Source organism: Rhea pennata, chromosome 1, assembly GCF_028389875.1.
Source record: "Rhea pennata isolate bPtePen1 chromosome 1, bPtePen1.pri, whole genome shotgun sequence".
Taxonomy (NCBI): Eukaryota; Metazoa; Chordata; class Aves; order Rheiformes; family Rheidae; genus Rhea; species Rhea pennata.
In genome coordinates, this window is record NC_084663.1 from 97,197,298 (window position 1) to 97,219,923 (window position 22,626).

The 22,626-nt window shown below is 39.7% G+C and overlaps 1 protein-coding gene across 3 annotated transcripts in view; it reads right to left on the reverse strand.

The window, feature by feature from the left end:
• The window catches only part of CBLB (Cbl proto-oncogene B), a 141,781-nt gene extending 133,880 nt beyond the window's left edge, over window positions 1-7,901 (reverse strand). For 2 of the 3 annotated variants that reach the window (XM_062596627.1, XM_062596622.1), the window contains exons 1-2: window positions 7,233-7,357; window positions 6,475-6,633 (exon numbers count right to left, since the gene is read on the reverse strand). In XM_062596627.1, the coding sequence (XP_062452611.1) occupies window positions 6,475-6,621 (147 nt within the window). In that variant the 5' untranslated portion in view covers window positions 6,622-6,633; window positions 7,233-7,357. Of the gene's footprint in view, window positions 1-6,474; window positions 6,634-7,232; window positions 7,358-7,837 lie in introns of those variants that run through there. The other variant, XM_062596613.1, reaches the window with a different exon arrangement.
• Between the last annotated feature and the right edge of the window lie 14,725 nt (window positions 7,902-22,626).

Consider the following 22,626-nt stretch of genomic DNA (forward strand, 5'->3'; position numbering starts at 1 on the left):
TTCACCAGGCTTCACGGAATATATAGAGATCAATTCATCACATTACTAGAATCTTCAACTCCAGCACAAGCCCTTAAGGAGGTCATGAAAAAATTCTCCTACAGTACAACTCAATTAGTCTTATGCATTTTCTCCAAAAAAATGCTAATATTTATGTCAAATCAGTGATCTAGTGAGGTAGTACAAGGCTGCCTTTTCTTTTTGACAGTACAGAAGTTTCAGTCCAAAGGAAGTACATTGTAAAGAGCTGGCTAGCAAACTATATGGTTTCCAGAGTCAGGATGTCCTGACATGTACCACATAAGTTCACAATTAAAAAGAAGCAGTATGAAATGACAATTGCTGATGCAAAAGATTTACCAATCCAACAGAAGTAACATACATACCTTTCTTCAAAAGAAAACAGATCTCAAAACAAACAAATCAAAAATCCAAAGAAAATCAAAATAAAAACCGCCATACTACATTTTACACAGAAGCCCTCCCTAACACCATAGAAGCGGACATGAATCATATCACTGTGTGATTTGAGTATTGTTATGACTGGAAGTAAGCATGTATATATTTAGCAAGCATTCAGGCTAAAAAAAAATGAAAATCATTCAGTCAGCAAGAAAGGAATGTCTCTCTCACTGACGTAAGCCAAGAAAGGAAAACTGTTTTTATTATCTTACTCAGAAAAGGTCCAAAGTGTGTATTCCAGAATTGCAGAAACAATGGAGTGCTACTACATTTGTTAATGACTAAAGGATTACCCTATCAGGAACAGACTGACACAATTAACTCTGAAACTTCCAAATAAGCTTACTCTAGTTCCGGGGGGGCGGGAGGGGCATTGGGGGCAACGACAAACAAACAACTCACCACCACCACCACTCTGCAAAGAAATACCCCCATTCATAAATTTGAAAACTTCAAGTACTTGACAATATAGGTCACTGTGATCGCGTTGCTAGGATGCATCAAGCCCTTCTCTGACTCTCTATTACATAAAAGGACTAGGTGGTTGTGCTACTAGTCTCAGCTCAAAAATACAGTCCCGCAGTGAGTGAACATGACTGTATTTGGAATAAATGCTACTCAAGAGTAAAACTTGCTCACTATAGTTTAAAGACCTGAATGGGACTGTCAAAAGCTATCCTGTGTTTTTGACTACAGCTTCCTCTGCAAATTTTCACTAACTCTACCCTCAGCACTAACTCTACCCTCAGCACTAACTCTACCCTCAGCACTAACTCTACCCTCAGCACTCAGCAATACACGAAGAGCCTGGAAGAGCCTTACAAATACTTCAGAGGCTGGGGGGGGTAGATGAGAGGGGAAAATTTATGAGAACTTTGCCTTCTTTCTTCGGGGAGAAGATTTATCAGCTTCAAAGGCTGGACTCCAACTCAAAAGTAAACACTTTCTTTCGGTATGATTTCCCCTCAACAGTACCTGGAGGTGGGAAGGCAGTGCACTACTACTGACAAAATCTTTATGCAGTAAAAGCCTAGTTAATCAATACCTTAAAGGTTACTTAAACAAATGTTTAAGTGTAACATTTTTTTCAGAAACTTGACTTAAATTATAGGACATTATTTCATGCCATCTTCAGAGATGAGAGCAATGGATTCCCATCGCATTTAAACAGATTTCTCACAGAAAACTATCTCCCGTTCACTTTTATGTGGAAGGCCCTGGAAAAAGTAACTTTAATTCAAGCAAAGTATAGCTAGCCCCTAGGCACAATCTGTTTAAATACATAATGCTAGTCAAAGACAATACCAGGAAAGCTACAGAGCTAAAACTGATCAAGTATCTAACGAGTAGAACATCTAAATGCTCAGTTTTCAGCTGCCATGAACGGACCAGAGCAGAGAATCGGTGCTTGCACACTTTCAAAATTACACTTTGAAAAGCACTTGCTGAACTAGTATCTTCTGCCATAAAGTACAAAAACTCAAAGTATTACAAAAATGTTTTGAAGTACCACAGACAGGATAAAAGTAGCTCTTCAGTAAGTCGCTGTAACAATTCTCCAGAAAACCACAACACACGATGCTACCAGCTATGAATTCTGAAGAACTTAATGAGGGGGTGGCTAATCATGAAAATAGATGAAATCTGAACGTTATGCTCCTTTTTCATATACATCCCGCCAGAAATTACATTAACTGCAATGTATGGTAACTACCAAGCACAGACTGCTGACTGATTACCCAGTTTTTAGCTGAGAAAACAGTGAGTGCTCATTCAATACCTACCACACTGTAACTGTGCCATATGTTCCCATACTGGAGGAATGCTGCACAAGCACCGCTGACTTTGGAGGGTCACTTATACTTTCTGCTGATTAGGAAAAGAGAAGTTCCCATTTTTCTATTGATTTTCTATGTAATACTGAAATTTTCATCCTTTTGCACAAGTAGTATAAACAAACTGCAGGCCTTTAAATCAACTTCTGTTTTTAATTGAAGGACCAAAAAATACACCGAAAAATGCCATGGTTATGATCGATGATACCCTTTTCTGGATCCTTTGTGGAACAAAGGCATTTAAGAGACTTGCGAGGTTGCACATTAGAATAACGTAACTACCTTACACACTGCAAAGAATAACTAACAAGCACACAGTTTCAAGCTCATGAACTGCACTCTGTATAGACACTTAGATGCTGTTGAAAACTTGGATGTTGATGAACACAATTTTTTTTAAAGAACATATTACTAAACGAGTTAGAGGTAACACAGCTTTTACTCACCATGTCAATACTATGAGCTTTGTAACACAATCTACCTTTCTCTTAGAATAATATTAAATAGCAAATTAAATTGCTATCCGTATTTTACTTAGTCAAACAATCGAGTGTGCCATGACACAGCAACCAGTTTAGAAAATATGCTATTAATCTTCACAGTAGAAGATATAATTATATTCAGGCCTAATACATAAGAGTACTGAAAAGTGACTGAGAGTTGCTTAAATATTTGTATCAAAGAAGGCCTGTTCAAAACAAGTCAGAAGTTTCCTGGCTTGAAATCCACATAAGTAGAATGCGCACAACAGTGCTGCCCAACTCTAAACAGCCAGAGCAATAGAGTAATTAAACTACTCCCATGTTTACACAATAAGCATTCCCCCTCAAGTCATTCCCAAGATAACTACTAACTTATAATAGTAATACATGGCTAGTTTCTAGATTACAAAATCATCATGCTCCAGATCTTAGAAAAATCATCCTGTACAATTTAAATACTATTAATAGGAACATTTAGAGTTATTTGTAAACAATAACTCTCACAGGTTACGAACTTTTAGAAACATAGAGCATTTTTAAAAATAGTAATTTGCTTGCTATTAGTTCAGAGATAAATGATGGACAACACTGGAAAGCAGGCTTATCCTTCCAAACAATAAAAGGAGTATCATTCTTTGCACTGTAAAGGAACTCAACAAAATATTCCTGGCTTTTGATGGCAAAGCTACTGTTTAGCCATGAAAAAAACGCAGGAAAACTGCATATTCTTGCTAGCAATTGATGCCTTACTAATAATGCAGTTAGTATTGTAAATTGATACAAAAAGCCTATCAATAAGCCTGAAAAAGTATAGATTCTAACAGATAAAAAAATAAAAGGAAGTTTTTGGTATAAGATAATAGTTCATATTCACTTATAACAAAAAGCATTACTTTCGTCTTCCCTGGATGTATGCTGCTTATAGTAACATTACTAACAAGTCTATACCAGGGGCAGTATCCAAACATTCTGTCCTGTTAAAGAACTCTTTCAAAATCTGTATTTTTTTTTTTATGATAACAGAAGTTTGAAGAGAAGACATTAAGTAGCTGAAGCATAAACCCAAGCAAAATAAACATTATCATGTAAACCTAACAATTTTAAGGCAAGGCATATTACCATTTTTGCAGACAGAAGTTTGCATGGTATCTCTGAACAAGCACAGTTTTTACATACACCATAAAAACAGTCACACAAAATAGTTCCTACAGAATAGCAGTATTTGTAGTTTCAGTTAAGCCCTTATTTTTGAAAACAAATTTTACTTCATGCAGGAAGTCTCACCTGTCAAAGTATAAAAAAAAAAGAGAAGAAAAGAGAAGAAGTAAGATGTACAGAATGGGAATTTTAAAAAAGAAATTGAACTGTGCTCCTAGTTTTGAACATTGCTCTTTCTTCAGTTCTTTGGTGAAGGTAATAGCTTTGCTTTTGTTTCCATTCTCCCAAAGCTTTGCATCTTTAAAATGGAAGAAAATTTTAGCTACTTCACTGGAGCAAAAAGATGGTTATCATAGCAATTTAGTTAAAGAACAAACAAGAATGATGACTATTATTACAAGAAGCAAAATAGGCCTCAAAACCACAATATTACCATTGGTGGCAGCCCACCAACTGCAGAGCCTGCTGCCTTCACTAGCTATGAATTTAGTCAGTGACCCATCGCAGAAATCAGTCATCAGATAAACTCCAGAAATGGGATTTGAAGCAAGTCAACTGGACAGGTTTCTACTTCTGACTTGAATCCCTGGTTTTCATTTAGGCAGAGGAGAAAATGACCTTCCTGTGCCTACTGCCACATAAGGCTAACGGACTAAATATTTGTTTGTCAACACATTAAATTTGCTCAAATGCATCCTTTCACTATAAGTACCAAATGCTAAAAACTCAAGTAGCAAGCTACAGCATTCTCACACTATGACATCATCTTGTCTGGTATACTTTAATATGATTTAGAAATAAAATCCGATTAACTGACAGTAGCTTAAAGAGGATACATTAAAGATCCAAATTGAGGACACTTATCCAGTGAAATGAAAAAGAGAGCACAAGTGCAATGTCCAGCCTTTCCAGTGAATTCTACAGAACAGGCCACACTGGCTGTTTCAATGCTCTGCTGTAATAGTGACAAATAAAGTTATCCTATAAAAGCTGAGTAAAAGCAATCCATAAGTCTAAGCAACAAGATTAAGATTTTCTGGTATCCATGGATATACAACCCAATCACATGACAACCTTACTGTATAGACTTGCAAGTGGCCTGACACAGGGAGAAATCAAGCTGTACATTATCTACATAGTTTCAACATTAGTGAACCACATTCCAGTTTTACAAACTGAAAACTTCTTTCTACTGAAGAAGAAGATTGCCTGTTTCCAAGTGTTCGTATTTGCATTTCTCATTACATGATGCTTACTGTTTACCTTATCCTTACCAAGGAAACTTCAACAAAGTCTTTATGATAATTACCATTTGTACCCAGGTTAGTTTTTAAGTTTGTAATTAACATCAGGAATGGTGGTAGAAATACAGATACTACTCTTGGAGCATCAAACAGAAAAATGTGTAAGCACTTACTCAAGTGTTTCAAAATTACCACTTGTTAAGGCACATTACATTAAGTATCTCCACTATGTCAGTATAACTACTTACAAACTTTAGGAAACATCTGCATTTTACAAGACCCACAGGGAAAGCCAACAGCTAGGCCAGTTCATGGAGAATCAACAACTTGATTTAAAAAGTTGTAACTGTCCTGCTTTAAGACCCAAGCCTAACAAGTAGTAACTCTCAGCAGCTTCAAGAGGAAGCTCTCAAGTATTAATTACATGCAAAGCAGAGCCCTCTCCTGTGCCTCCTGAACAGTTATCTGTGTTATACTCAAACTATTCCTAGCATTGCTAAGAAAACTTCCTAGCTAATTTAAAGCAAGCTGCCATCTTGCACAATGCTAACCAAAATATATCAAGCTGGTCCAGAAAGCTAAAAGATCTAAAAAACTATGGTCTACTCTCCAGCTTCCTGAAAAAATAAGTTTCAGTACAGTCTACATTTACAGTTTCAAAATGAAAAGTAGAAGTATTCAAAAATACATTAAAGTGCAGAACACGCTTAAAATTAAGAGTACTGTACAAATCTGTTTACTATACTGATAAGAGTGCTGTCCCCCAGGCTCCACACACATTCCTACAAGCACCAACAATCGTGAGTATGTCTCCTAGGATGATTAGCTTAACTGAAGTTACATGTTTCAGAGGTCTTGTCTGCAGACTAACAGCCTACTGTTAGTAGGCTGCTTAGTAGCCTATAGTATATTGCAGAAAACATACAGAGTATCTGTTTAGAAGAACTTTTTAAAAAAAAAAGAAAAAAGAAAAGCTCTTCAAGTTTGAGCCATTTGGAAGGATCTGAAAATAACAATAGCTTAAGGCAAGTACACATATTTGTTTTCCCTCCACAAACCAAGATTTAAAAAAACATAGCCAGAGGGCACAGGGGAAAAAAAAAAAAAAAAAAAAAAAAGAGGAGTGGTGCTTAAATAATCTACAACACAAGCCTTCTTACTTCTCAGGCGCACACAACATAGCATTCAAAGCTCAGGAAGACACTGCTTCCCCATGTGTACACATTTAAATGCTCTCATTCTTCACTGTGTGTATACATGCATGCATGCACACAGAGATCCACACACACTCACCACTTTATCCATTAGCTTCCAGGTCTTCTCCACAGTCCTGCGGTCGGCAGCTGCCTGCTTGGGGGGGCCCACAGCATCCTGGATGGCATCAATGAAGCCCAGAATCCGCCCCTTGCGAGGGTTCCGGCCGTTGAGGGAATTGGCCATCTGGGCGCCAAGCTGGGCACAACGGCACAGAAACAGAGACTCACAAGGTGCCCCGAAAGCATTCTGTCATAAAACTAGCCGCAGCCACTGAGGTAACACTTCCTCCTCCGCAGGCAGGAAAGGGCAAGACTAGCGCATGTTTAGCAACAACTTTAACTTTTCCTGACCAACAGCGTAAACCCACCTCGGCCGAGTTTACACTGCCAGAAGTGATCCCGGATTTATTGTCAACATCAATATAAACAAGTGGGAGGCGGAAGGGGGGAAGGGGCTGCCCGCAGACGGAGGGCCCCGGCCGAGGCTGCCCCCCCCCCCCAACACACACACACGCCCGGCGCTGGCCGCGCTCCCCCACCGCTGCGGGGGCTCCCGCAGACCCCGAGCCGCCGGGCACATGCCCGTCGCCGGACAACAAAAAGCGGAAAACATACAGGGGCCATGCGGCAGGAGACAGGGAGAGGAAAAAAAAAAGGAAAAAAAAAAAAAAAAAAAAAAGAAGGCAGCAAATACAGAAGCAAGGAGCAAATCTGCAAGACATGCACAGAGAGCGGCTGCCCGGACGGACAGGCGTATAAACGCGGAGCTCGCTCCAGCCCCACACGCATACGTACGGATCAGTAACAGCAAGGCTGTGTACAGAGAGCGAGAGGAAGCGCCGAGGCAAGCCAGGGGCCGGCGGAGAGGAGGGAGCTCCTCAGCGGATCCGCGACCCCCGTCCGCAGCCCACTCGGCGGCCGGCGGCGGCGCGGAGCCCAGGCGAAGCGTCTCGTCGGACGAGGCTCGGCTCGGCTCCCCTCGGCTCCCCTCCCTCCGGCGGCGGCAGCGGGCTTCACCGCCCCAGGAGGCAGGCGCGGCGCATCCCGCGCCGCCGCCCGCGCGCCGTCCCGGCCGTTGCGCCGGGGGCGGCCGTTGGCGGCCGTTGGGCGACCGTCGCCGCTCCGCTCCGCGCGCGCCGGCCGCAGCCGCCCCGCGGGGCTCTGCCCTGTGGCGCTGCTGCTGCTGCTGCCGCCGCCGCCGCTGCGGGCGGACGGGCGGGCGCTGCCCCGCAGGGGACCATGGGGAGCTACTGCCCCGCCGGCCGCATCTCCTCGCCCGTGCCACAGCCCGGCCCGCCCGGTGGGTGGGTACGGGCGCGCGCGTGTGTGTGGAGCGACAGAGAGAGAGAGAGAAAAGAGCCCTACAGGCACATGCAAGAGATAGAGATATGCACACGCACAGATCGGTATGCGGCACCGCTCGCAGCCCCCGGCAGGCTATGATCTTCCCTCACTGCTACAAAGTAAGGCTGGCTCGGCGGCGGCGGCCCGGCTCCCGCTCCCTCCCCCTCCCCGCGGCGCTCTGGCGGCCGCTCCTCTCCCCGTAACATGCCCACCCCGAGGACAACACTCGCCCCGCGCATGCGCGCTGCCAGGAAGCCGGGGGCAAGAGGAGCGGGAGCGCCGAGGAGGGAGCCCTTCTCCCACAGGCGGGAACCCCCTCCCGCCTCCGCGCAGCCAATCAGAAGGGGCAGACGCCTTTGCTTGACGTGCTCTCCAGCAAATGAGCGAGGAGCTGGGAGAAGAGGGTTGGGGGGTAGACGGCTTAGGAGACGGGGAGAGGGGCGGGAAAGAATAGGGGGCGGGCGAGTTGAGAGTGATGGGAGTAGTGACCAACGGGAGAGCTCGATGGAGGGAGGCGGAGCTTCCGGTCCCGCCCCTCAGGCGTTGCCCCTCCTTGGGGGGGGCGGTGCGCGGGGTGCTCCGGTATGGGGGGGGGGGGGAGGTGTGAGGGCTTTTCGGGTTTCTGGGGCTTTTCTGGGGTGCTCTGTTGGGTTGCGGGGTCTCACGCCGTGGATAGGGCCTTTTGGACACTATGCCCTTCCCCCGCAGCAGCAGTTGCACTCTAGTCTCGCTGAAGGCTGCTGTGCGTTAAAAATCAGTATTTTTTGTTGCTGTCTTTCGGGTTTTTCTGCCTTAGCACTTCCCTTTCATGCTTTTGAGAGTGTCTTTGTGGTCACAGAGAACAGGAACTAATTTTCCTTGTGTCTGGCTTCTTGTTTTTTTGAGAGGGGGAAGGGTTGCTTTTAAGCAAATGCTGAGATTTCATATGTTAAAAGTTTGGGCTGGAGAGCTGCAAAAAGCAGTGATGGCTGTAAGGCTTGCAGTGCAGCCCTGAGAGGTCATGAGTGAATATGCAAAGACTTTCTAGTTAAAGCTGTGTGTGCTGCTGGAGAGCCTAGAAACCCTATTATAATGGTACAGGACATTTGACTTAAGATTTTTCAGAAGACAGCACAGAGCATAATGATGTTAATGAATGTTAATTTTATAATTACCTGCTAAAGAGAGAAACTCAAAAAATGGAGCTCTGAGGCTGTTTTAATGAGAATTAAATTATTTTAGATAAGTCTTAGTTCCAAGTTTCGGTTTTCTGAATACCATGAAGTGTATTGTCTGCAGTAGAGTCTTTTCTAGAGATCTTTTAAAATAATTTGCCTTTTTTTTTTATGAAGTAAAGTCAGGAAAAACAGAAAAGAAAGTTGTTAATGGAAGAGTTTTGCTGTTCCTTTTGTTTATGTTACCACTTGTTTTAAGTACTAGTATCTTTCCATTGATTTAAATTTTGTTGAGTTAGTCCTTTGGGCGCACACATAACAATAAAATCATATCAATGTCTTTCTCAAAGGTCATTGATTCTCTATAGCTTTAAAATATGAATTGGCAGATACTTGCCTTAAATGGATTGGGAGCTTCTCATTTCACTGTGGATGCTCTAAATTATTCTCTTTCCTGTGCTGGTTTAAATGTTGTTCTAAAACTCTTCCTCTGGCAGCCATTCATATCCTTTCCTCTTTTGGAGCACTGCTTGCATCAAAATTAGGTTGGTAGTGGATAGCCTTTCTTTTGCTATCTCCTGTTTAGCTGTGGGTAAAGCAGACAGTCTAACTTTATTTCACAGCTTGTTAAATCTTTAGTTCTTTCTTCTTCTTCTTTTTCTTTTTTTATTTCATTTGTTGTTAGGTCATTCTGCTCATATTCCACACACTGCCAAGAGCTATGATCTATGAGTTGCACTTTTCAGCTGTATGAAGCTGAGTCATATTGTCTTGCAGTTCATCTGAGTGCAAAGCCAGCCAGAGTAAGCAGCTTGATTCCCTGCATCCCTATGTGCGTGTGTTGCATTATTAAGAGAATAGGAAGCTCTGTCAGGAAAGTGAGTGGTTTTCAAAAAGCCATTTTTCATTGTGTAGGCTGTACAGTAAGTATAGGTATTCTGGGAATTACGGTCCTCAGAGGGACCATATGAACAAATTTTGGAAGCAAACCTGCTGGGATAAAATGTGAGAGATCCATATGTCTTCAGTAGCAACGATGTTAAAAGATGGCTCAGGCTTTTGTGTACTATGTTGTGAAAAGACTAGAAGACACAGCATTGCCTTTGTGGTTTCAAGCATAGAGAAAGAGTGAAAGGACCATTTCATAGAAGACAGCTGAGAGGTAAGGCTGAGCGAGGAACAAGCAGCTGCTATGTGTTTGAAGCTCAAGAGATGTGTTTCTCAGTGGTGGAGAGCGTAAGGACTTACCTTGCCTGTGTAACCAGCTGGATCTGTGGGGTGCATGAGGGCAAAAGGCCCTCAGAAAGGTGGTGGCTGAAGGCTGTGGCCGCCTAGAATATTTTGACGCAAGCCAGTAGTGGTGTGTTAATGTGGTAGTATCCTGAAGGATGTATGCGAGGGTATTCCCATTGCTGAACTTTAAGCACTTTAATAGCCTAACTTAAGAAGCTGGTTACCTGTATGTAGGTCCACTGAGAGTCCACAAAACCACCAGAAGGGATTCAAAGCAGAAACCTAAGCCAGATATTTTGAATCTCTGTGAGAAGGGGAGAAAGAGAAACTTTGTTTGGGCTATATAACATGCGTAGGTAAGTATGACTTCTAATTAAGGCCCTCAAGTTATGTACCTACAACTAGAATGCATCCCTGGATCTCCCATACTTACAAGCTCTCTCCCCTGATACTTGCTTTTTGTACTCAGTATGATATTAAAGATAATGACAGTTTTGATCTGTTGCTTATAAGTATTTTAGTTACTGTATAAGAATGCTACAGGATGGAACCCAAAGGTGAAAAATTTTGTGATTTGTATGTTATCTGAGACTGATCCTCACTCTAGCCAAGTTATTAACCAGTCATGTAATGATGCCTGGATGACTGCGCTGTAAGGATTTGGTGAAATCCAGTAATGGATTGGAGTGAAGGTGTTTGTGACTCAAAATACGATAGAGGAAGGAATCAAGACAGAAAGAAGCTTTGTTCCAAACTCTTAAATCCCTTTGTAAGATAAGGATTTCTGACCTGACAGTTTTCCAAAAAGATGAAATCATACCACTTCTTGGAAAGCCCAACTGCCTGATGGAAAGGGCAAAAACAGAGGTACAAGAGATTGGAAGTAAGCTAACATTGTGGCATCTATACAGTTAACTCGTACTATCTGTTAACTTTATTTTGGTCTACTGGTGACGTTCATTCCTTGGAGTGGCTAGACAGCCTAGTAGATGAAAGTTTATGTTGCTGTTCTTGAATGAATTCCGTAAAAGAGCCATCAACAGTAGCTGCAAGTAAGAAAGATGACTTGATGGCTTTTTTGTTGGTTTTTCCTTGTTTTCTATTCACCACCTATTTAAAATAGTATTGATCTTTTGCAGTTAGTCAATGTATGTGGTCTGGAAGCTGTGTTGACTTGTGTTTTTTGCCTTAGCTCCATTTAAAGTAACTTTTTGCCAAAATGTGCTGAAATGTAAGAACAGTGACGAGGTCAGATAACGTATTGCTCTTATGTATGTATAATTTTTAAGGGTTAATACAATATTCAATGTGCTAAGTTAAGTGATAACAGCAGCAATGCCTATAAAGGCTTAGGCCAGCTGTTTCAAAATTTGATTTTGAAATGTATCCTTGCTGGCTGTAACACTTAAAATACCCTGAGTATCCCAGCATCCTTAAACTTTTAAAGTCATCTCTTAGTATTTTGATATTTTGCATACGTATGTGATTACGGAAAGGCAGCGCTAGTGCTGCTTTTTTGGGATGTAGCGTCCTGCAGCGTGCTGTCAGGCAGCGGTTCAGTGGCTGCAGCTCTTAAGAAGGTGCCGTGCTCCCCAGCGGGAAGCCGCTGGTCAGTGTTTGCGTGAAAGCTGAGGCTGCAAGAGCAGCTAAAATCCCAGGTTGTTCTGGTGCCTTACGTCCATCTGTTCTGTTCTTTAAGTTTCCAGGACCATTTGCCTAAGTACGTTTTAATTAGTCCATTCTAGAAATAAACAGCATCTTACACGTTACGTCCCCCCACCAGCCCGCAATATCCAGTTATTACACCTAGTCACTTGTAATAACTGTAAAGAATATTAAAATGTAATAAAAGGCAAATCATTTTGTGCTATTATTTTATAGTTTTCTCAGGTGTGCTAGCCTCTGCAGAACTATAAAAATAAAGCGTAAGCTGTTTGTTTGTGACTTTGGGGTTGAGCTGCAGCACTGCGGGTAACTTTTAAACTGAATTACAACACTTTTATAGAGACAGCAAATAAAACTTACCACCTGTTACACTGAATTCTCTTATTGATAATTTAAGTTGGTATACCAACTCCGTTCTTGCCTTAGGAGCTAATTACTTTAGAGAAAATTGGTGATAACTGACAACTTGTCTTTAGATTATTATCCAATTAATTCAGCAACCTCTAAATGAATCCCTTTACTTTTTTTTCCCTCCAAATACTCACCTTACTGACATTTATAGTCATCAGGTCCTCAACCCTACTTACTTTTTTGTTTTGTTCTTCTTATTGGTTTCTAGAAATATGACAGGTGATTTTCATGTAGGAAATAGAAATCGCCTTGTAGTTTAGTCCACTTTGCTATGGGACTATTGAAAAAACACTGCCTTCAAGGTTTCTATGCTATCTTGCACAGCGGAAACCAATCTTCACTCCAGCAGGCTGCTGCAGTATAGTTCATTATAATACTGTGTTGCTGCATTAGTTACCTCTGATGAGGGTTTACATACTCTTTTACCCTTGTTTTGGAAAGATAAGTTAAATTTGACTGTGTCTGTGCTTGTAAATAAAATGGGCCAGCCACTGCTCTCTGGCCCAGGGGCCAGCTAACGTGGCATGATGTGGCTGGCAGCCACAGTTCTTAGCAAACCTTCCTATCCCCTGAAACAAAGTAGCTGTGAGCAGACCAGTGATCCCTGACCTGTGCTAATCCCTCAGGCTCCGTGGGAGTTGTTAGGGAAAACAGCAGCTGACATGGGCCAAAGCTATGAGGAAACAGGCTATCAGCTTAACATCACAGATCATCATGTGCCTAGATCACCATGACCCTAGTTAGTGTACACAGGTATGGACATAGCCTCTCTGTGTGTATATATGTGTGTATAAATATATGTGCATGCACACACTGTAATATGGGACCTTTCATCTCTAGATTAACTTTGGTTGGTTTTCAAATAATGAATTTTGCTATCATCAACTTCTTTCTAGAACATGGAGACCGAACTACTAAAAGCTACGTTTGAAGTACATTGGCAAGACTCTTATTAATAAAAGCTCTTGGGCCACATTTCCAAAACTTTCACTAGCACTAGGAGCAAATCAACAAATGTATGATACTGTTTCCTTTACACAATATAGCAGAACAATTTGCTTTATTGTGAGCAATTAGAAAATACATTATCTGTTTGCAGGATACTGAGAACGATAACGAATTTGGGGGGCCAGGCCTGTGTGTGTGTCGATCCACCTCACTAATGAGTTCATTTGCTGTAAACGAGATGGCCTGCTTCAAAACACATCTTTGCCTTAATATATTGTATTAAAAAAGCGTCAGCTTAATTTTAAAACAACGTAACCCTCGGGGAGCAATTTTACATGAATTCTTCTGTTTCTTCTCGGTTATTAATTGCATCCATCTGCTATAGCAGGTGCAAAGGCTTTAACCAAGTTTTATCATTTTTAATGTTACCTCTTGAATTTGTCCCATCTGTGCTATAGCATAAAAAAAAAAATCATTTAAAAAAATCTTCATTCCCCCCCTCTTTTCTTTTCCCCAGTTTCTGGCAAGTGCCAGGATCTTAGATCTTTATAATATGGGTCTGATAAAACAATAGCAGCAATATTTAATTTCAGCATCTTATTTAACATCCTATCCAAATGCAATTGAGATTTCATTTGACTTAAGAATTAGGAGCTATCCCTCTTCCATTCAAATATCTCTTTCACCAGAATTTGAGATTTCCAAATTGTGGCAAGTGGTTGTTAAGTAAGTGTTTAAGGACTTTCCCTTGCCATCCTTCTCTGGAGTAGAAGTTGTACTTTAATAGAAAACAATAGAAAACAAGCATGTGACTATCGAATGCGGTTTAGCATAGAAAAATTTCCTCCGTGCTTCTGCAAATCTAAAATTTCAATTAGTAGATTTTCTTTCTTTTTCTTTTTTTTTTTTTTTTTTTGGACAATGTTGTCCAAATACTGGAATGAGATGCAGTCTGTTGTGCAGCCTTTTTTTTGCAGCAAGCAAAAATATTTTCAGTCTAATAAAACAATATCTTAGAATAAAATGGGGAATATACTGCTGCGTTAAGAAATATACGTGGGCATTATGATTTATTTGCTTACATTTATTTTCTAATGCTGATAATTACGGTAACTTCTAATGTTCTATCCTTCTTCACTAGAAAGAAGTCTTTTTGCTATATCCTGCTTGACTCCTTGACTATGACTTCTCATGGTTTATCTTGTGTTTCCTGTGCGCTTAAATTGTATGAATATTTTATTTGTGAGTGAATATTAGGAAGCTTTTGTTTTCATGACTAGTGTGGTAAGTACATAATGTTCTTTGGCATTTTTTTTTCTTATTCACCTTAATTAAAAAAAAGGGGGGAGAATATTTGTTTTTTTTGGTTCCCTTTCTCTACCCCCTTCCCACCAAATTAAATGTACAGATCAAATATTTGGAAGGCAAGGAACTGTTATTTTCTGATTTTGCTCATACATAGGTCATTTGCAAACATAACTACAAATATCAAAAGCATTGTTTATTTGCTGAATGCTTCAAAGCATTAAGCATTCAGTGATTCTCAGATTGGCTTTACAAGCTTTTTGCATCAGTTGTCCATTCTAGATAATACATTTGGTGAGCTACTTTTTCTAACTGACTACAGGGCTGACTTTTTGTTTGAGAAAGTCAAATGAAAAATATTGAATGAAACTTCTAGGGGGAGGAAAAAGTGATTTTGCTGTTCTGAAATGCTCATTTTCATGTATTAAGCAGTCATACTTTAAATGACAGTGGATCTTATTTAGAAATGTGCTTTTTCATTATTCTGTTAATTCTGTTGTATGGGAGAGCACAAGATTGTTTCCATTAAGTTTTGGATTAAGGTTTGTTGTCTCAGATGAAATGAAAGGAGGTCAAAGTAAAATTAATAATGAAAATAAAGCTTGAATTAGCTTTTCCTATTGTTAAATTTCTGTCATTCTCTTGCTTAGTTTTCCAGGTGTCCAGTTCTTTACGGAAGTTGCCGTTGTTTAGGCAAACAGAACATTGTCACCCTTATACCAAACAACACAAGAGTGGCTTTCATTACTGAAGGTGTTTCTCCACAGGTCTTTGACCAAACTATGTTTTCTGGTATTTTTATTTTACCAATCACTTGCAGTTAAATGCAAAATCAAGTTATTGGTACAGCTGCCTTACAAGACAAAACATTTTCCTCTCTCCTTTCTGTTATTCCTGACTTCTTTGTTTTTAATCTAGTATGGTACAATTTACCTATCCTTTAAATAGCATAGCACTTCAAGGCGTAACCAAAAATTTCTTCGGTAGTTCAGTTCTCCCCTGAAACTCTTACTTCAGGAGAGCTGAAAATAAATAAAGTACCTAAGGCAATTTCTCTACCTAGCCAACAACCATCCATGACAGATCCTAATAGGTTTTATCCTGCTCTTGTACAAATTAGCAAAGCTGTCCCAGAGCTTGCTTCTTGGGGAATAAAGAGTTCATGATTAAGCCTTACATTTCTTAACAACTGTATAATTTTGGCACCAGGTATAATGCATGTTGGTACTTGGTAAAGTCTTGGTTTCTCACTTGGTAAGTGAGAATCTCTTCAGTTTTGCTTTAGTGAGCTGAATAAAAAAAAACAATGATCTGCATAGTATTTGTTAGATCATCCTTAATTTTGAAGTTTGACTTATTTCTGCAGTTTTTATTGATGAAAGAAGGATGGTCTAAATGCTACATTTTTTTTAAGAAGTATTTGCTAATATGCTAATTAATTAGCAGCTTACAGACTCATCAGTCCTGGTAGAAGTGACTATCAGCAACTGAGCTTTTCAAGTTTTGTATCTTTGTCCAACTCTACAAAGAAAGACTAAAGATGATAGGAGACTTCTATCTTTTTACAAACTGTTTTTATATATTTTTCTTAAATAGACAACACAGCCAGGATTTTGAAATCTAAATAGTGCTCTATTTGGATGCCTGTTTGCAAAGCCTTGAAAAAACAGACGGAGATTTCTGAAAACTTGATTGCATGTGAAGGTGTCTGGTTTTGATGGTGCTTTGAGCTGCACTGTTGCTTGCTAAATCTTAGATGCTTTCATCTGCTTGCCTTAGGTTTTCCTGAGGTGGTTTTGGAGCAAACATTCTGCTTTTGCTGTAGAGGTGTATGGAAAATATTCTTTTTTTTTCATGTGTAGCATACTTAATTTTTTGTCAGATTGAAGGAAAAGTGGCTCAAGAATTCCTCATATCTTCTGGCTGTGTGAAATGGGTTTGGGCAGCTATCAGTGTCCTTCCTGGGTATTCTTTCTAATCCACAGTGGTAATCTAGATAAATAGCAGCATGCTTTGGGGGCTCAATTGCACCACTGAAGTGTGATGCAATGGTAGGGGGATTGGATATGTGTGCAGAGTCTCTGCAGGTCTCTTCCCCACACTGCTCATGTGGATATGTTGTACTTAGTATTTATTTAGCTGGCTTTGCTGTCTGATGCAGGTGAAGAGACTGCAGCTTTCAGGGGATGGTAATTCATATGCTGGAAGGATTGACTGAAGCTTGGCTCGGGCCTTCAGAAAGAGAATTTTTAAATCCTTCTTCTAAAGGAGTTACTAAGCACTTTAATAGAAACATGAATATACTCAAAAAAAATTTTCTCCATTCACTGACATACAAAAGTTAAGCATAGTAATCTTGCTCCTTTTTTGTATAAGCTTAATACAACTTCTAAAGATATATGGGAATTTTTACTACCTTTCTTCTCTTGCATAGCTCTTTGGTCAGCTAAAGCAATGCACTTGCAGGAGTAATTCATGTTGCAGGCCCTAAATAAAGGCATAATCTGCCATTCTTAAATTCAGTAAGATCTAATTCCCAATGCTGTTCAACCTGGTTTCGTAACCTTCCACAGCTTTGTGATATAGTGGGGTCCGGAGAGCTACGTTGGCTGGTAAGCTGGTTGGTCAGCTGAGTGTCTCTTTCTGCAAGTCTGCCATATTCTTTGCCCATGTGGAATACCTATTTTAGCTTTCTGTCACTGAAATTCTAGGTAGTTGTGACTTTTATTGAAGTCAGGCAGATCAAACGTTTTAGCAGAGTATGGTTGATACTGGGATGTAATTGAGAGAGCATATGCCAGTGCAAATATTTAAAAAAAACGTGAAACACTGCAAAAATTGCAAAAATTTGCAAAAAAAAAAAAAAAAAAAAAAGAAAAGAAAGAAAAGAAAAAAGAAAAAGGAATGCATGTTGCTTCTTCTTCTTTTTATTTCTTTGGCCAAGGGTGAAAATACTGTTTGTCAACTTGCTTCCATTGACTCATTGGCTTTCTATATTTTTCCTTCCACTTGACTAAATTATACCAGTTGTATTTTAAATCTCAGGCATGATTAGTGAGCAGTGACGCCTATGAAGAGTGTAGTTGTTCAAGCCAGATAGTAGAAATATGGTGCACAAACTAATTAGAAATCTCCTCAGAATGAGTGGGGAAAATTTGCAGAATTTATGATGGGTGAATACTAAACAGCCAAAGTTCTGGAAGGGCACTTGGAATAATACAATCCAGACAACAAAGGAAACATTGTAAAAATCTTGAAGTAATGTAGTAGTAACATAAACACCCTCATGGAAAATATATTTATTTCAAAGTCCTCCTGTACCACTGCGTGGAGGCAGAGCTACCGCAGGTCCATACCTTCACACACAGTTGTATGAGTGTCCTCAGAAAGGGGAAGAAAGGAATCAAAGTAGATGCAAAATAAGCACAGAGAGGAGTTGGATGCTCAAGATGCTCAAAGAAATTTTATTTTGAGATCAGTTCAAAAATACAGGCTTGTGGCTCCACTTAAATGCCATATTTCCACTGATACTGTTATACAGACTTCACCTTGGAATTTACTGAAACAAAGTGCTGCCATGTTTTCACTGTTTTTTGGGTGAGAAAGGGGGCTCCTGGCTCCTCAGCCAGACCAAATGAGTAGTATTTTTACCAATAGGGAGTATAATGGAGTAGATCAGCAGTTTAGTAGACTTCAACCTTGTGCTGGTAACAGAGATGGTGTAGAGGTGAAATGTGAGAGGAGACTTGCATGGCAAAATGAAATGGATTTGATGACCAGGTTTTCCTAGAGTTCCTGAACCCTTCCTGGCTGGTCGTGCAGCCAAAATTGTATTAACTAAGTTAGTACCTTAGTATCAGAATGTATGTGGGATCTTCCTCACTGTTTGTGAATGACACTTGATCCATCCCCTATTACTTGTATAGCTCAGCTTTCTGTCAGTATATAGTTCGGCGTCTGGTACAAATTATTTTCGTGATGCTCGCTCAAACTTTCTAACTTTGTTTTCACTTTGACCACATTGTCAGTTTGGCATTAGAGAAATTGCAGTTTACTTTGAAAGAGTGCTTATTTGCAGAAATAGTGAAACCTGACTGAATATGGGAGATAATTCATAGCATGCGAGTTTTGAGCTCATAAATATTTGGTATTCATTGTAAATATTGGAATGCTACTCTTGTCTATGGCATGGAACAGAATCTGCAACATGGTTTTTCTTTTTTTTTTTTTCCTTTTTTTTTTTTTTTTTCCTCCTTTCTTTCTTTCTTTTAAGAGGGCCTGTCAGTGAGGGTTTCAAATATTAGCATACTATTTATAAGCCGCTTTACAATAGGGAGTAGGATGAGAATTATTCAGAACTTTGGCAGTAATTGAGTGTAATAAATCTGTGGCAATCACAGCTATTCTTTAAAGTAATGTACCCACAAACACAGCTAGTTGTTTTATGAAGCTTCATTTGGATCTTGTCTGCACAGGTCAAAATCAGGAATAGTTTAGTGGAATTTTAATGAAATATTGGAAATAATGATGTAAAATTAGCCTGAACAATTGAAGAATTCAGAATGTTCTTTCTCAGCAAAGTTACTACAGGCATACAGGAGAATGAGTGTGACTACCTAGATTTCGCCTTCACTGAGCTGACTTTATTTTCAGCATGACAATCTTAGAGAATCACCAGGATAATTATAACTAATGTTTAATTGTATTACATGGAGCGTTTAAACAGTATCAGTGTTTCAGATGACGATTTTGTGTGTTCACAAAGCTTTTTTTTTTTTTTTTAATGATGGGTTTACAATGTAATGATAATACGTTATTTTTAAAATATACTGAGTCTTTTTCAGGAGAGAGCTACAATTAGAGTAAATTGACTTCAGTGAGACTGTCTTTCTATTCATTAGTAAAATGTGCAGCTCTTTAGATCATCTTCTAAATTCTAAGCTTGCTTACTTCTGCACATTTAGGTCTTCAGTTTTGCTTAATCACTTTTTTCCAGCAAGTGCCATATTAAATCTCTCATTTTATAAATACTTACATATATGCTTAAGGTTTATCTCTGTCCAAGAGTTTTGCCAAATGGGGCTGATAATTTTTAGTATGGCTTTTCAGGAGCAGTTAGCAGTATAAACATAATGTGCATTTGCAAATGAAATGTGCAGGGCTTCTACAGGAAGTTCTCCATCATGTGGGGGTATTTGTTACAAAACACATGTATATTTTTAACTGGAAGTTTATTGAAAGCAAAGTGGCTGAAAACACTTTTTTTTTTAATGTTCCCCCATATTTCTTTCTTGCTTTTTTTTGTTGGTTGATCGTGCCTATCTCTTTAGACATTTTCAGAACTATTAAAACAATCTTTCATAGCTTTGATTATGAATATGCTTTCCTACATGTTACTTTAAGTAGATGCCGAAATCATTTAATTTTTCCTCTTTTTTTGAGGAAAAGACCCAAAACAGACCCAAAAATAAGAGTTATCACACATAAGAAAATGCAAGGCAGTGCATTTTAAAGTGAAAAGAACTAGGCTTAACAATTATGTAAGTGTTATATTCTATTTCACCTTTAAGTAGTTTACTAGAAAGCAAGGACTGCAGGGCCAGAAAAAGAAACCTAGGCAACTTCTAAAAAATCACACAGGCAAAACTTTTATTCTGAGGGTAGCTGACATGTTTGCTTCAAGTTCCAGAGTTTTTTGTAGATAACTTGCTTAAGTGCAACTGCCGATCATGACTGCTTGCTTGAAATTCTATAGGAATTTATTTTAAAGTGGATATTAGGGGCTGCCTGAAAATGAAACTGACTCAATTTTTTTTTCTTCCTCCTCACTGTACCCTGGCCACAGCCCTTTTTGAATTAAAACTTACCCATACAGTCAAATGAGGCAGTTTCATCTTCTCCACATGCAGATGGTGTGATGAAAAGAAATGATCTTTTTTTTAAAATAGCCCTATAATGTTATTTTGGGGGCATGACAGTCATAATTATTGCTAAAGGGTGAATGAGAGAGAAAAATGAAAGAAATTGGGAACAAGTCTAGGGCAAAGATGACTAGAAATGTGATAACTTACAGAGAGGGAAAAAAAAATTGGACCATGGCATGAAAGCCTTGTATTTATTAAAAGCTCCTTGTGGCAATATTCTGCTTTCTGTCACAATCCATTATACTGGGTTGTGGCTGCTAAAATGAGTGCTAGTAGTGGACTGATGAGCAATGGCAATCAGCCCAGGTGGGAGAACTTGAAGAATTTCAGTATGCAAAAGCTTTTCATCTCTGGTTATTTTTGATCAGTGTGGTATGGAACAACTGGCTGTTTGGAAGTACTTAGATGGAAATCTGCAGCTCACTGTGAAAGATGCTTACTGTATAACTCTGAGAACCTTTTCAATGCCCAAGTCATACCACCTTCCTTTTGTGCATAGCACTTCCAAAATATATATATATATATATATTTTAAATGGACATGTATTTTTAGTCATAGTTTCCTAATGCCAGTGCAAATGCTTCAACTTCGGAGGCACTGAAAGACTTTTTTCATCTTTGTGGGAGATATTTTCATACAATCGTATATGTGCAGAGCAGAGGTGTTGCTTCACACAGACCCATCTGGAAGCTTAGCTGTCTGCTAGAAGGGATAATGGAGTATGACCACTGTGAATTGTAATGAAATTGTTTCCTGTTATTTGTGAAACTAGATGTGCTGCTTTCCTGGCTTATGAGTGTCTGTTCGAGATGCTTAGACATTGGAAAGAAATGCTATAGAAATGATGCAACATGTCTCAGCAAAATGTCCTGTGGAGTCCAAAAAATTAAGTCAGAAACAAATCATCTTCCTATGATGATGATAAGACCAATTGTAATTAATACAGTGTCATCATGTTAATGTGTGTGATTATTAATAGACATCGGTAGTACAGTTGTGCTGTTTGTGAATTATTGTCAAACAGGACCATCTCCATTTCCTGATTGTATGCCTTTGAAAGAGCCTGTGAATAAGTTGCCTGAGCTGTGGAACTTGTATGGTGTGGTCTCACTCACAGGACTCTCACTGTCACTGGACTGTTGGGTTGCAGCCCTTAGAGCTTTTGAAGAAAAACAAAAATGGGCTATGACAGTTTGTTGCACCTGTGGTTCTACATCGTGTCCCCCTCCAGGGCCAGTGCTCTAGTCCTTTGAGTTCTTCTGGGCAACTGCCCCTCCAAAGCCTTCTGCAGTGCTCTTCTAGAATGAATTCAGTATTTCTTGGAACAAAGCTTCTTTTTGATTTTTTTTCTTCTTTCCTTTCAAAATCAGCTTATTTTATGGGTGATGAACCTTTGAACAAACCATGATGTCAGAGCTGATAAGGAAAATGCAGAAAGCCCAGCTACTTGCACATTGCTAGTCTGCCATGTTTGTTGCCCTACAGTTTTGAAAAACATTACTACCTTCTATTCCCTTCACTATAACAAATTTCATTTCCAAAAGAGTCTTTGCCTTTTCTCTGAGCTGGTGGGTGTTTCCTAAATTACTTCTCTCAGCACTGCTACCCTGTAACAAAGCAGGTATGTGGGTGGCTGACTTGTGCGTGGAGGGAAGTAGTTCCTGGATTAGTAACTGCATGTGTGCTCCAACAGGAGGTCCTTGGAGGACACTGCTGGGAGATGTTATCCCTCATGTGAGTCAGCAGTAAATACAGAAAGACAGTGGGAAATGAGGGAGTCTTCAGTTTTGCTGTTTAGCAGCATTATCTTTGCTAGTTGGTGCAGGAATAGAATACACAGTCCTGAGGGAGCTACTTTATCTTGCAGTATGTGTACCAAATGTACTGCTATCTTTGGTTTAAACTTCCTTTTTATGATGCCTATAGATAAAGATAGGGAGTACTGCTCTAAACTAGAAGAAATCTGGAAAGCTTGCTTCAGAGCTGTAAATGTTTTCGTAAGGTAAACAGCATTCGCTAAAAGCTGAATACCACAGCAAGCCAGCTTATATTTTTCTTTTTTTTTTTTTTTTTTTTTTGTTCTCTTTCTATACTTACCCCTTCAGAGATTGCATCCAGGATGCAATCTATTTAATTTTTAACCTATATGGGGCATACTAGAGCTTGAACTGCCCAGCTTGCTTAACAGGAGGGCAAGAAAAGAGA